Consider the following 11,451-nt stretch of genomic DNA (forward strand, 5'->3'; position numbering starts at 1 on the left):
TCAAATATAATAAGCACATTTAAAGAAAAAACAAGCTTTTAGATACATAGATATCAACCCAAATAATAAATATAAAACATATTGCCTTGATTTCAATAAGTAAAAGTATATAGATTTCTCTTTAAAAAATATAGATATATTTTTATATATTTCTATAGCTGTGTGTTTAGTTCGTGTGTGTGTGTGTGTTTGTTTTTTTTTTTTCTTCTTGTATATATTTGTTATTGCCTAAAAGTTGTTTTCACTTCTCCCAAAAAAAAAAACAAGAAAAAGTGTGAAGATTAGCGCTTAATTTTTTCCCATTTTGACCCCTTCTCCCCTGTTACGTTCTGTTACGTCCAGTTACGTTTTTTTGTTACGTTTTTGCTCTTTTTCTCGTTCGTTCGTTGGTTCGTTCGTTAGTTGATTGATTGATTGATTGATTGATTTATTGACTGGTTGATTGGTTGGTTAGTCAAGCAAGGAAACAAAAAATATTACTTAAAACAAAAATATAATAACAAAAAAAGGAAGAAAACGGAAGCAGCAAAGAGAAACCCCAAATGTTGTCCCTCCTTTCATTTTATTTCTCTGTTTTTCTCTCTCTCACTGTTTTTCCCCCTTCTTGTAAATACACTGTAATATATATATATATATAGTTTATATATATTTACATAACACCGCCCACAGATGAGATGAGGAAACAGTTTTTTTCTGTTTTTTTGACTAGTTTTTTGGTTTTTTTCCGTGTCTATATATCTTTTTTTTAAATATCGACATCGCTCTCTGTTTGCTGCTGATCTGCTCCTGTTCCCCGTCCCCTTTGAATTTAAAGCATGTTTTTTCTGTTAGTTTTTATTGTAAATATCTACCAAGTTATATATAAATATATTTTGTGCATGACTATTTTATACCCTGCATTTACATTGCATTACCTATTTTATGACACAGAAAAGAAGTATGTTTAAAAGTACTTGAAAAGAAATTGTAATTGTAATCATTAAGCAAGAAAATTAAATATTTTAAATCAAGCCAAACAAGACTAAAACATTTACAAGTATTATTTTAATTTAATTTTTTTTACTATTATCCCTTTAAATAATCGAGGTAAAATAATGGAAAAATGTAATATAAATTAAAGAGAGAGAATTAAACAATAAAATTAACAGTAAATTGAAAATAATTCAAAAGAAATAAAGTCAAGTTTAAAACGTAATTCACTTTAAGAGAGTAATTTAAAAAAAATTAAATTATAAATTGCAATTTCAATTCCTATTTTCAAGTCTATTTTCTGTTTGCCTAGTTAAAAATACATAAAATAATTAATTTCCATAAAATGAGTCCATGAAAAAATCAAGAACTCCAATACCAATACACCAACACCAACACCAATGCCACCACCGTCACACCACAGTCATTGCCACACCAATAGCGGCGATTTTTCGATTGTTTTTTTGTGCGTAACCGTAGAGCGAGTCCTTTAGGCTTGAATAATGCCAATGCATTTCGTTTATTATTATAAATATAATTTTTACTTTGTTATTTATGTAGCTGAAAAGGAAAACAAAATGAATTTTTTGTGCTGTGTTTTCCATTAGTTTGTAAATTTTTTTTAAATTGTGCCTGCCCAGATACAAAACACAAAAAAAAAGAAAACAAAAAACAAAAACCCCTATTTGTTGATTGCCCAAAAATATTTATTAATTTTTTCGTAATTGTAATTGATTTTGTGCATGGCCCCAAATAACTAATCAATGTAATTTGTTTGCTTTTCTTTTTTCTTCCACCTGCTGCTACAAAAAAAAATTAAAAAACCAAAAAAAAAAAAACCGAAAAACGCATCCCTAAAAAACTCTATTCACACAGCAGCAGCTGCCCAGCAGAAAAGCTCCACCACCAGCGAACAGCGAACGGAAGCCAAGTCCAAGGATGGCGGTGCCACTGTGACCACAACAACCACAAAGGGTGAGTTTCTATCTATAATTTCCTATAAATTTCGTATTAATTTTAATCGAATTCAATTAATTAATATTTATTTTATTTAGTCACCACACGCACCGTTAGCGGCAACGCCGCCTCCAAGAACATCTCGCCCTTGGCCAAATTCAAGCAACTGGACAAGCAGGCCGCTGCCCAACAGGCCCAAAAGTAAGTCCAATTTTTCCCCCTCAGCCAACCTTTTTTTTATTGTATTCAATTTGTATCGAAGAGCATCCAGAAAATACTATATAAAACATACAACATATATATACCACATATAAATAAATAATTACATGGTTTACACACACTCAGAAAAAGTTCATAACACAATCGACAACATTTTGTGCAGGTCAACCTTTTGGGATTGGAGAGGCAACAATAAAAATAAATAATAAATATAGAAAACATTTTTCGGAAATGACTCCTTCGCAAAGTTTTAAGCTTCTGACTAAAATTATAATACCATTTTTTGAGCCAATATTTATGTATATTTTTATATGGCAATTTTATCGACAAATTAGAGTTTAAAAAACTCATAACTAAGCCAAAAATGCATTAATTTTAGTTTGGAAAACTTTCCTATGTTAGTTTTCATTAGGTTAATAAATCTGCATACTCAATTCAAAATTTTATGAAATTCAAATTTTTATCAATTTTTCATAATTCAATTTTCATAATTTTAACCCTTATAAAAATGTGAAATTTTTAAAAATATTAAATTGTTGTCGAACATGGCTAGATCGACTCAGTTTTTTATGCTGATCAAGAATATATATGGTTTATAGAGTCGGAAATGACTCCTTCCATATTTTTTAAGCTTCTGACTGAAATTATAATTCAATTTTTTGAGCCAATATTTATCTATATTTTTATATGGCAATTTTATAGACAAATTAAGGTTTAAAAAACTCATAACTAAGCCAAAAATGCATTAATTTTAATTCAGTTAGTTTGTTAGTTAGTTAATATAATAATTATATATATATAATTATAATATATAATTAATATAATTATAATACCATTTTTTGAGCCAATATTTATCTATATTTTTATATGGCAATTTTATCGAAAAATTAAGGTTTAAAAAACTCATAACTAAGCCAAAAATGCATTAATTTTAATTCGGAAAGCTGTACCATGTTAGTTTTTATTAGGTTGATAAATCTGCATACTCAATTTAATATTTTATTACATTCGAATTTTTATCAATTTTTCATAATTCAATTTTCATAATTTTAACCCTTATAAAAATGTGAAATTTTTAAAAATATTAAATTGCTGTCAAAAATAGCTAGGGTCGGAAATGACTCCTTCCATATTTTTTGAGCTTCTGAATAAAGTTTGAATATCCTTCAAGGGTATAAAATAATTAAAAACAGGAAAGATTGCTAAATAAATAAAATAAAATAAATCAATGTTTTTTTGTACTTATATATATATTTTTTTTTTAATATTAACAAATTATGATTGTATAAAACTGCTGGCTCAATTATTGTATGCATAACTTTTATTTTAAATTCAAACAGGAAACTTTAAAAGGGGTTAAAAAATCAAGTTTTTCTTACATTTGTCTTATTTTTTACAAACGTTATTTTTAAATTTTTTTAAAATAAATTTAATAAATAGTAAATTAAATAATTATTTATTAAATACAAATTATAAGCCTGAGAACGTTTCCAAATCCAAAAGTGTTGCCTACATAATGGGGCATATGTACATTTTATGGTTGTCTCTCCAATACACTCACACACTCCCACACACACACACATACATAAGCAATTCAATTGGTTAACGGTGCATCTAGCACACAGACACACAATATATATATATATAATTATAAAATACTTGCACAATCTTCACCTTCACTCCTCCTTTTTAACCCACACACACACACATCGATCCTCTGGTGTTGGTTCTCTATGGAAGTGTGTTTGTAGTCGTCTCCCAAAAAAAAAAAATTAAAAATTTGATTAATCAATAGATAGTTATGATCGATATGTGATATGTAAAATATTTCGATTCGAGATAGGATAGCCATTTAGTCGAAGTAAACATTCGATAAATGGAGAACTGATGAATATTGATGCAGCTACAACTGTTGTTTAAATGTCGATAAATTGATGATCGATAAACATCGATAATGGATCGATACCAGAGGGGAAAAGAGTGTTTGTACATAGTCTATCCACCTGTCTGTTGTCTCGCTCTTTTGTTTTTATTTCTAGCTAGCCTCTGGAAACTGTCCCTCCCCCTTTTCTCTCCTCTACTCTCTTTCACTCTCTTTTACTTTTTCTTTGTCTTTCTTTGTGTTTTTCTTCGTTTTTAATTATATTTTTTTTTTTACAACAACCAAAGACAAGAACGAAAAAACTAGAACATTTCTTTGACAGAAAAATACAATTACTTGTTGTTTTTGTTCCTTTGCTAACACAAAACCGAAAAAAATATAGATTATATATATTTATAAATATTTATACATTTAAACACACACACACCCACGTCCACAAATAATAATTAAAACAAAAAATTAAGAAGACACAGAGAAATTAAGAACAAATTATTGAAGAAGCTAAAGTTTATGAAGCCGATTAATAATTGATATTGTGTGAGTTATTCGCTAAAACGTCTGCAACCCTCCAACCTTGAATCATTTCGTTCAGATCATCTCCAACAACAAGCACACCCACGACCCCCGGCGGTTCGGCACAACCGTATTTCAAATTTACCGATCCGGCATTAAATGCGCGCGCCGCCACTGTCAAGGATCAACTTCTGCAGTGGTGTCAGCATAAAACGCAGGAATATGAGGTATCCAAAACCTAAACAAAAAACAAAAACAAAATACCCAAGACCAATAGCCCTTATAAATTAATTGCAAAATGCCGCAAGCCTTAGTTACTGTTTGTGTTAATTAATTACTTTACAATTTACAAATCAAAATAAGGCAAAGCGCTTAAGTGACAAATAAATCGGTTAACTATATCGATATTTGATCGATAAATTCGATATTTTTCAATTTTATAAAGTTTACAATCATTTTCACAAGGTATTACATTTCCAGACGTTTTCCTTTTATATAATATAATTAACTATATACACTGCGCGTCATCAGATTAGCGCCCCCTGAACATTCTCGGGTAATGTCCAATATTATCCAAACTATCAAGGCTAAAGCCATAAAACTTTTTTTGACGATACTTTTAATAATATTCTTCAAAATAAGATAAGGTACATAATGATAAGTATAACAATAATATTTTATTTATTTGAAAAGAAAATGTATACCAAAAATATGAATTTAATTTTGCGTCATCAGATTAGCGCCCCCTGCTTAAATTTAATGAATTTTCACTTAATGCTTAACAACTAGTAGTGTTTTATGTTTTATCTTATTATTTACTTATTTTCTTATCAAATTAATAGTGGGTGGTCCCGCCCCCATTTTCCAGGACCTCACAGATCCTGCTGGGAAGTGACTCGTACAATTTCTCAACGTATTGTAATGATATTGAAGACCAAGCTTCTATAATCCCGTCGATGAGCTCCAATTTTGTACTATACTGCTTTCCAGACTCGTATACTTTTCTCGAGAGCCATCCCCACACGTTCTCTATTATATTTAAGTCCAGAGAGTACGGCGGCCACTCCAGGACATCAACGTTTTGGCCCTGTATCCACGATTTTAAAGATCGGGCAGTATGGATTGGAGCGTTATTGTGTTGAAAACGCCATTTAAGATTTCCAAAACAATTTTGGAAGTGTGGGAAAGCCGTTTTTAAAAGATTATTATACGCCACGGCGTTCATTTTTGGGGTGAGAAATTGTAACTCATAGGTGCCATAATGGGATATGGCTCCCCATACCATTACAACACCTACCCGGCTATGTAAACGATCTAAAATATGCTCTTCTTTACGCATGTCATGGAAATAATAATTATAGCCATCAGGGCCTTCTAAATTAAATATGTTTTCATCGGAAAAGACTACAAAGCGTCACTCCTTCGACCATGTCATATGCGAGCGAGCAAAATTTAGGCGCATTTCCTTTCGTAACTTATTTAGTTGTGTTTTTTTTTTTTAGTGTTAGTCTTTTCAAGTGTTCTGCTTTTTTTATGACTCGTAATACCGTGGACTTGCTAGCTTCCACACCGCTTTTTTCTTTAATTTTGGTAGAAGAGTCGTGTGAATTAGACGCATGTCTAACTATAGACCGAATGTCTGCTTCGGAAAGAACTCTGTTGTTACCGCCTTTCATAATTTTACCATAGCCTTGTTTATTTTAAAGAAAACTGGCTATAGTTTTTCGATGCCTTCCCATTTTTTCAGCAATTTTATGTAAAGATAAGCCACTTTCACTAAAGGCTTCGATCTTAGATTTTTCTTCTAAAGATAGGACAGTTCCTTTACCCATTTTGATTCTTAGTTTATGAACAATTATTCAATTAATCAGCACAAAAAATTTCACAACTGTACGCCAAAAATTACGCGAAATAACTAAATTTGAATTTACAGGCGCTAATCTGATGACGCAAAATTAAATTCATATTTTTGGTATACATTTTCTTTTCAAATAAATATAATATTATTGTTATACTTATCATTATGTACCTTATCTTATTTTGAAGAATATTATTAAAAGTATCGTCAAAATAAGTTTTATGGCTTTAGCCTTGATAGTTTGGATAATATTAGACATTACCCGAGAATGTTCAGGGGGCGCTAATCTGATGACGCGCAGTGTATATAATATTATTAACTATATATATATAAAATTAACTATATCGATATTTGATTGCTAAATTCGATATTTTTCATTTTTAAAATGTTTACAATAATTTTCATAAGGTATTAAACTTTCGAACGTTTTCCTTTTATATAATTTCATTATTTAAATTCAATTAAATTGCTTAAAAAGTTACATTATCTTTCTTAAGTAAATCTAACTTATGATCTCTCAGTCAGAAACTTAAAAAGTTAATAATAAAACAACAAAATACTTCTTGAACTCAAAGCCTTTGCCATTATTTTGAATGTAATTGTAGAAAAAAATAAAACAAACAAACAATCCCTGAAAAATCTAGATAATTATAATTTTATTTCTTATTAGTTGCCGTTTGCCCCGCTGTTATTTTTTTTTTTCAGTGTCGTCAAATATTTTTTATAGCATTTTTTAACAATTAAAATCTAACGAGAAAACAAAACAAAACAAAAATCCAAAACAAACAATCAACAAGCAAAAACTTCTAACAGCGCTTAACTTTGGCTTGAAAGCTTACTCAAAAACTCATACAAATACACACAAAGAAAAACACTCAAATTCACTCAAACACACACACTCACACACTTAAATACAACACGCACGAATCGACAGATTTAGAGCCATTTCCGTTTCCGCTTTCGCTTGCCGCGCTTTGCCAGAACTTCAGTAAACGCAGCAGTTTGAGTAAGAGATGGTAGAAAATATACATATATCTATAAAGTATCAATTTTCTACGATTTAATATCGATAGCGATACTTTTTGTATCGATTTTTCTCGATATATGTATGTACATTCCCATTCGAAATCCCTGCAGCGTTTACAAAGTACAGCTTTTATCGCTTATCGCTAGAGTTACGACCGCTGTTGTTGTTGTTGTTAATGCTATTTAGACCTTTTTAGCTTTGCATTATTTTAAGTTGTAGTTCTGCTTTTGCTCTCTCAAGGGACCATCAAACGAGACCCCCCATAAAATCAGCCAAAAAAAAATAATGAAAGACATCTTTCTCTCTTTAAAACGTCATTAAGTGATTTAAATATATATTAATATTATGTTTATATCCTGTGTCCACAGAACGTCCAAATAAGCAACTTTAGCTCGAGCTGGTCAGACGGCCTGGCCTTTTGTGCGCTGATACACCATTTCTTGCCAGATGCATTTGATTATACAAAACTAACCAAACAAACGCGCCGACACAACTTTGAGCTGGCCTTCAGCGTTGCTGAGTAAGTATCAAAAAAACCAAATAAAAACGTAAAGTAAATTTACCCAAAAACTTAGTCAACAAAAACCAAAAAACAGTTGCTGTTAAAAGCATTGAAAGCACATTTTAAAATAAAAGAAACTATTTAAAATTTAATCTGATTTAAAACGAATTTATATATTTAAAATTGTCCGAATCAGTTAATAGACAAGAAAGTTATTAGAGAATCTAGTTTCTGTGTTTCCGCATTTGTGTTTTCAGCTTCCAAATATGTTGCTCAACATGCTCCTAGCAACACTTGTCTTCTTGGCTGTTGCGCAACATGTTTCTAGCCACATTTGTCTTAATTTGGCAACATTTTTTGATGCAGTTTGCACTGTTTGATTTAATTTTTTGAACTAGTTTTTATATATCCTACTATTTTTTTATATCCTATTTCTTTATGATTATATATACTATATAATACTTTCCCTTTGTTTTGCAGTGAGAAGGCTGGCATAGCACCCTTGCTGGACGTGGAGGACATGGTGGAGATGAGTCGCCCCGACTGGAAGTGCGTGTTTGTCTACGTGCAGAGCATATATCGCCGTTTCCGCAACTGCCAGTAATAGCTGGCCATATATATATATATGCATATATATATAATAAATCCCATCAAGCTAAAGTCCAAGTCGACTCAACAGCAGCAAAGCAGTAACTAAATAAATTTTAAGCATACCCTCTCAAACAAACTCCCCTTTTGGCATTTCGTGTTGGAACGCACAATAACCCGTAATCTCCAGATATATCTATATATATAATTATCAAAAGTCAAGATCCTGCAAATATCTAACTGTATATTCCTCTTCAGCGCAAGGCTCGTCGAAAATATGGATCAGCCGACTCATATAACACTTTGTACGTTTTTTGTGTTTTGTTTTACCTTTTTTTGACCATTATTATTATTATTACGATTTACGCATTATTATCTTTTTGTTATCGAACTTGAAGCAGAAACGTATGCATTAATTGTTATCATTATATATTATTATTATTATTATTATTTTTTTGTCATAATTTTAATTTTGTGGAGAAAAGATGAAAAAGAAGCAGTGCTGTTACTAACCCTGCTGACGGTCATCGTTAAATGGTATATATGAATAATGGATGATAATCCTCAGATTTCTATATGACCCGGTGCCGTCGCTTACATTGATGAATTACTGTAATAATAAACATATATTCTATGTACGTACATGTAACGAGAACGAAACAATTACTAACCGATGGCACTATTGAAAAGGCCGCAAAAAGAAATCAAGTAAAAAAAAAAACAAAAACAAAACAAGCAAATTAAAACCCAAGTTTTTTTTTATTTTCAAAAATTGGGTGGATTTTTAAACCCTTATTTTCAGTCAGAAGCTTAAAACGCATTGAAGGAGTCATTTCCGACCCCATAAATCATATATATTCTTGATCAGCATCAACAGCCGAATCGATCTAGCCATGTCCGGTGAAAAAATAAATTTTCGAAATTTTTTCAATATGTTATATCATTAAAAATGTCAGCAAAAATTTGACAAAAAATGAAATGTTTTAAATTTTAAAACTTGATACGCAGATTTGTTAAACCCTTAGAAACTAGCACAAAACAGTTTTCCAAATTAAAATGAATTTATTTTTGGCCGAGTTATGATATTTGAAAAACTTTGATTTATCCCAAAAAACACACATCCTGGAAATAACTTTCAATCTTGTTTATAGTAAAATAAAAAATCTATAAAATATATCTCCATAAATCTTTAAATCTCGACTCAATGTGTTCAGCAGGCGGTGCCTGGTGACGTTTCAGAAAATCGGTGAAAGTCTAACGTTGTGCTTTTATGTAATAAAAAAAAATGTCGCAGGAAAATTCGGTGTAGAAATTCGTAGTTGAAAATTATTTTCTTCGTCACGCACACGCACGCACACACGCCACTGGGCAAAACCGTGGTCAGCAGCAGCATCCCTGTCATCCTTGGCCTCCACACAGCATCCCCGCAACAAACATGTCGCAATTGCAACCGGAACCGGAAGTCCAGCCCAGCCAGCAGCAACAACAGGATGCTCTTTCACAAGGCTCGGCCCTGCGCATACTCAACGATGTGATCTCCGACGTCAGCTGTGCGCCAGAAACGGCAGCAGGCACATCAGGATTGGGTCCCGGATCCGGGCTCAGCGCCTCAAGGACCGCCATGGACAGAATGCTACCACCGATCACCAGACACTTGTCACAGGAGACCATCCATTCGGCAAACGAGAATGGCAACTCGTGCCGCATCTGCCGATGGAATCGCAGCGATATGGAGATCATCAAGTGTCCCTGCACTTGCAAGGGCAGCGTGGTAAGTGACGTTCGTCGGCGCCCCCTGTTTTTTGTGACCCAGCTCTAGTTGATTTTTCTTTTTTTCCAGGGTTTCATCCACATGAAGTGCCTTAAACGCTGGATTATGCACAAGCAGAGTAATCGCTGTGAGATCTGCCATGCGGTCTTCGACATCTCGGAGGATCGGGCCAGCCTGAAGCAGATGGTGAAAACCTTTTGCTGCCATCGCTGCTGTGGCCTGATCGTGAAGCATCTATTGTTCAGTGCGTCCCTGATGCCGCTGGCCAACATTATCCTGCAGCAGGTGGGTTCAGGACACAGGAAAGATTCTATATATTGTATAAATATTAATTAATTTTCTTGTTCCTGCGCCAGGTGCTGCACTGCATGGATAATCTAAATCAGGGCAATGCCGAGCAGCTCACCGTCAGGGAGGTGATTGTCGCCTCCGGCACACTGCTTACCTCCAGCGTGCTGTTCTTCAACTTCTTCGAGTTCATCACCACGCGCGGCCTTCTCATCCGGAATATCCTGCGCCACTGGTGGATGTTCGGCAGCACCTCCGATTTTGCCCTGGTGGAGGCCGAGGATGATGCCATCGATCTTTTCTAAACCAAAGCCAAAAAATACACTTAGCCTTACCGATTCTAAATCTGCCACCGCTCGACTACTCAATAAAGTTTCAAATTTTGTCTATCATCGAGCCAAGTCAAACATTTTTAAATTCGATAAATCGATAAATGCATTTCTATTGTGTGCATTGACTCGCAATAATTATTAGTATATATTTTCGATGCCTATGCGGTATTATTTATCGTTATCGCCGCGGCCACACTAAAAATTCCAAACTACTATCGCGGTAGTAGTAAATCAATCGATAGTGACACGGAGCCAAGCTCTATCGCCTGGTTGAGCTGTCAAAAAAATCGATATTTCCCACTATCGATTGAAGTATGAACGTTCTTTTCATCCGACAGTCAACGAGAAAGAATTCTGTTAATTTACATTCACCCGACAGCCAACGAGAGAGAATTCTGTTAATTTACAGTCTTTCTCTGTCGATGAGGGCATTTTACTTCCTACATGAGAATTCTACGCCATCGGCGAAATTTCTTCCCCATGTATATTGTTGTCTACACTTTTAAGATGTAAAATGTTAAGCGACACTAATTTTTTAACATATC

At 33.0% G+C, this 11,451-nt stretch overlaps 2 protein-coding genes across 30 annotated transcripts in view; both read left to right on the plus strand.

Moving 5' to 3' along the window:
• The window catches only part of LOC110187078 (smoothelin-like protein 1), a 53,802-nt gene extending 44,541 nt beyond the window's left edge, over positions 1-9,261 (plus strand). For 17 of the 29 annotated variants that reach the window (XM_086834631.1, XM_086834648.1, XM_086834665.1 and 14 more), the window contains 5 exons: positions 1,846-1,944; positions 2,025-2,127; positions 4,620-4,767; positions 7,794-7,945; positions 8,408-9,261. In XM_086834631.1, coding sequence (XP_086690757.1) covers positions 1,846-1,944; positions 2,025-2,127; positions 4,620-4,767; positions 7,794-7,945; positions 8,408-8,531 — 626 coding nt within the window. In that variant the 3' untranslated portion in view covers positions 8,532-9,261. Of the gene's footprint in view, positions 1-1,845; positions 1,945-2,024; positions 2,128-4,619; positions 4,768-7,793; positions 7,946-8,407 lie in introns of those variants that run through there. The other 12 variants (XR_015272097.1, XM_086834644.1, XM_086834649.1 and 9 more) reach the window with 5 other exon arrangements.
• Positions 9,262-9,938: 677 nt separating this feature from the next.
• On the plus strand, positions 9,939-10,975 carry LOC110187108 (uncharacterized). The gene is made up of 3 exons (XM_020956517.2): positions 9,939-10,286; positions 10,356-10,571; positions 10,643-10,975. Exons 1-3 carry the CDS (start codon positions 9,951-9,953, stop codon positions 10,877-10,879), a joined length of 789 nt encoding a protein of 262 aa, XP_020812176.2. The 5' UTR covers positions 9,939-9,950; the 3' UTR covers positions 10,880-10,975.
• Positions 10,976-11,451: the final 476 nt, after the last annotated feature.

Source organism: Drosophila serrata, unplaced genomic scaffold, assembly GCF_035046125.1.
Source record: "Drosophila serrata isolate PLE 108 unplaced genomic scaffold, ASM3504612v1 contig_36, whole genome shotgun sequence".
NCBI lineage: Eukaryota > Metazoa > Arthropoda > Insecta > Diptera > Drosophilidae > Drosophila > Drosophila serrata.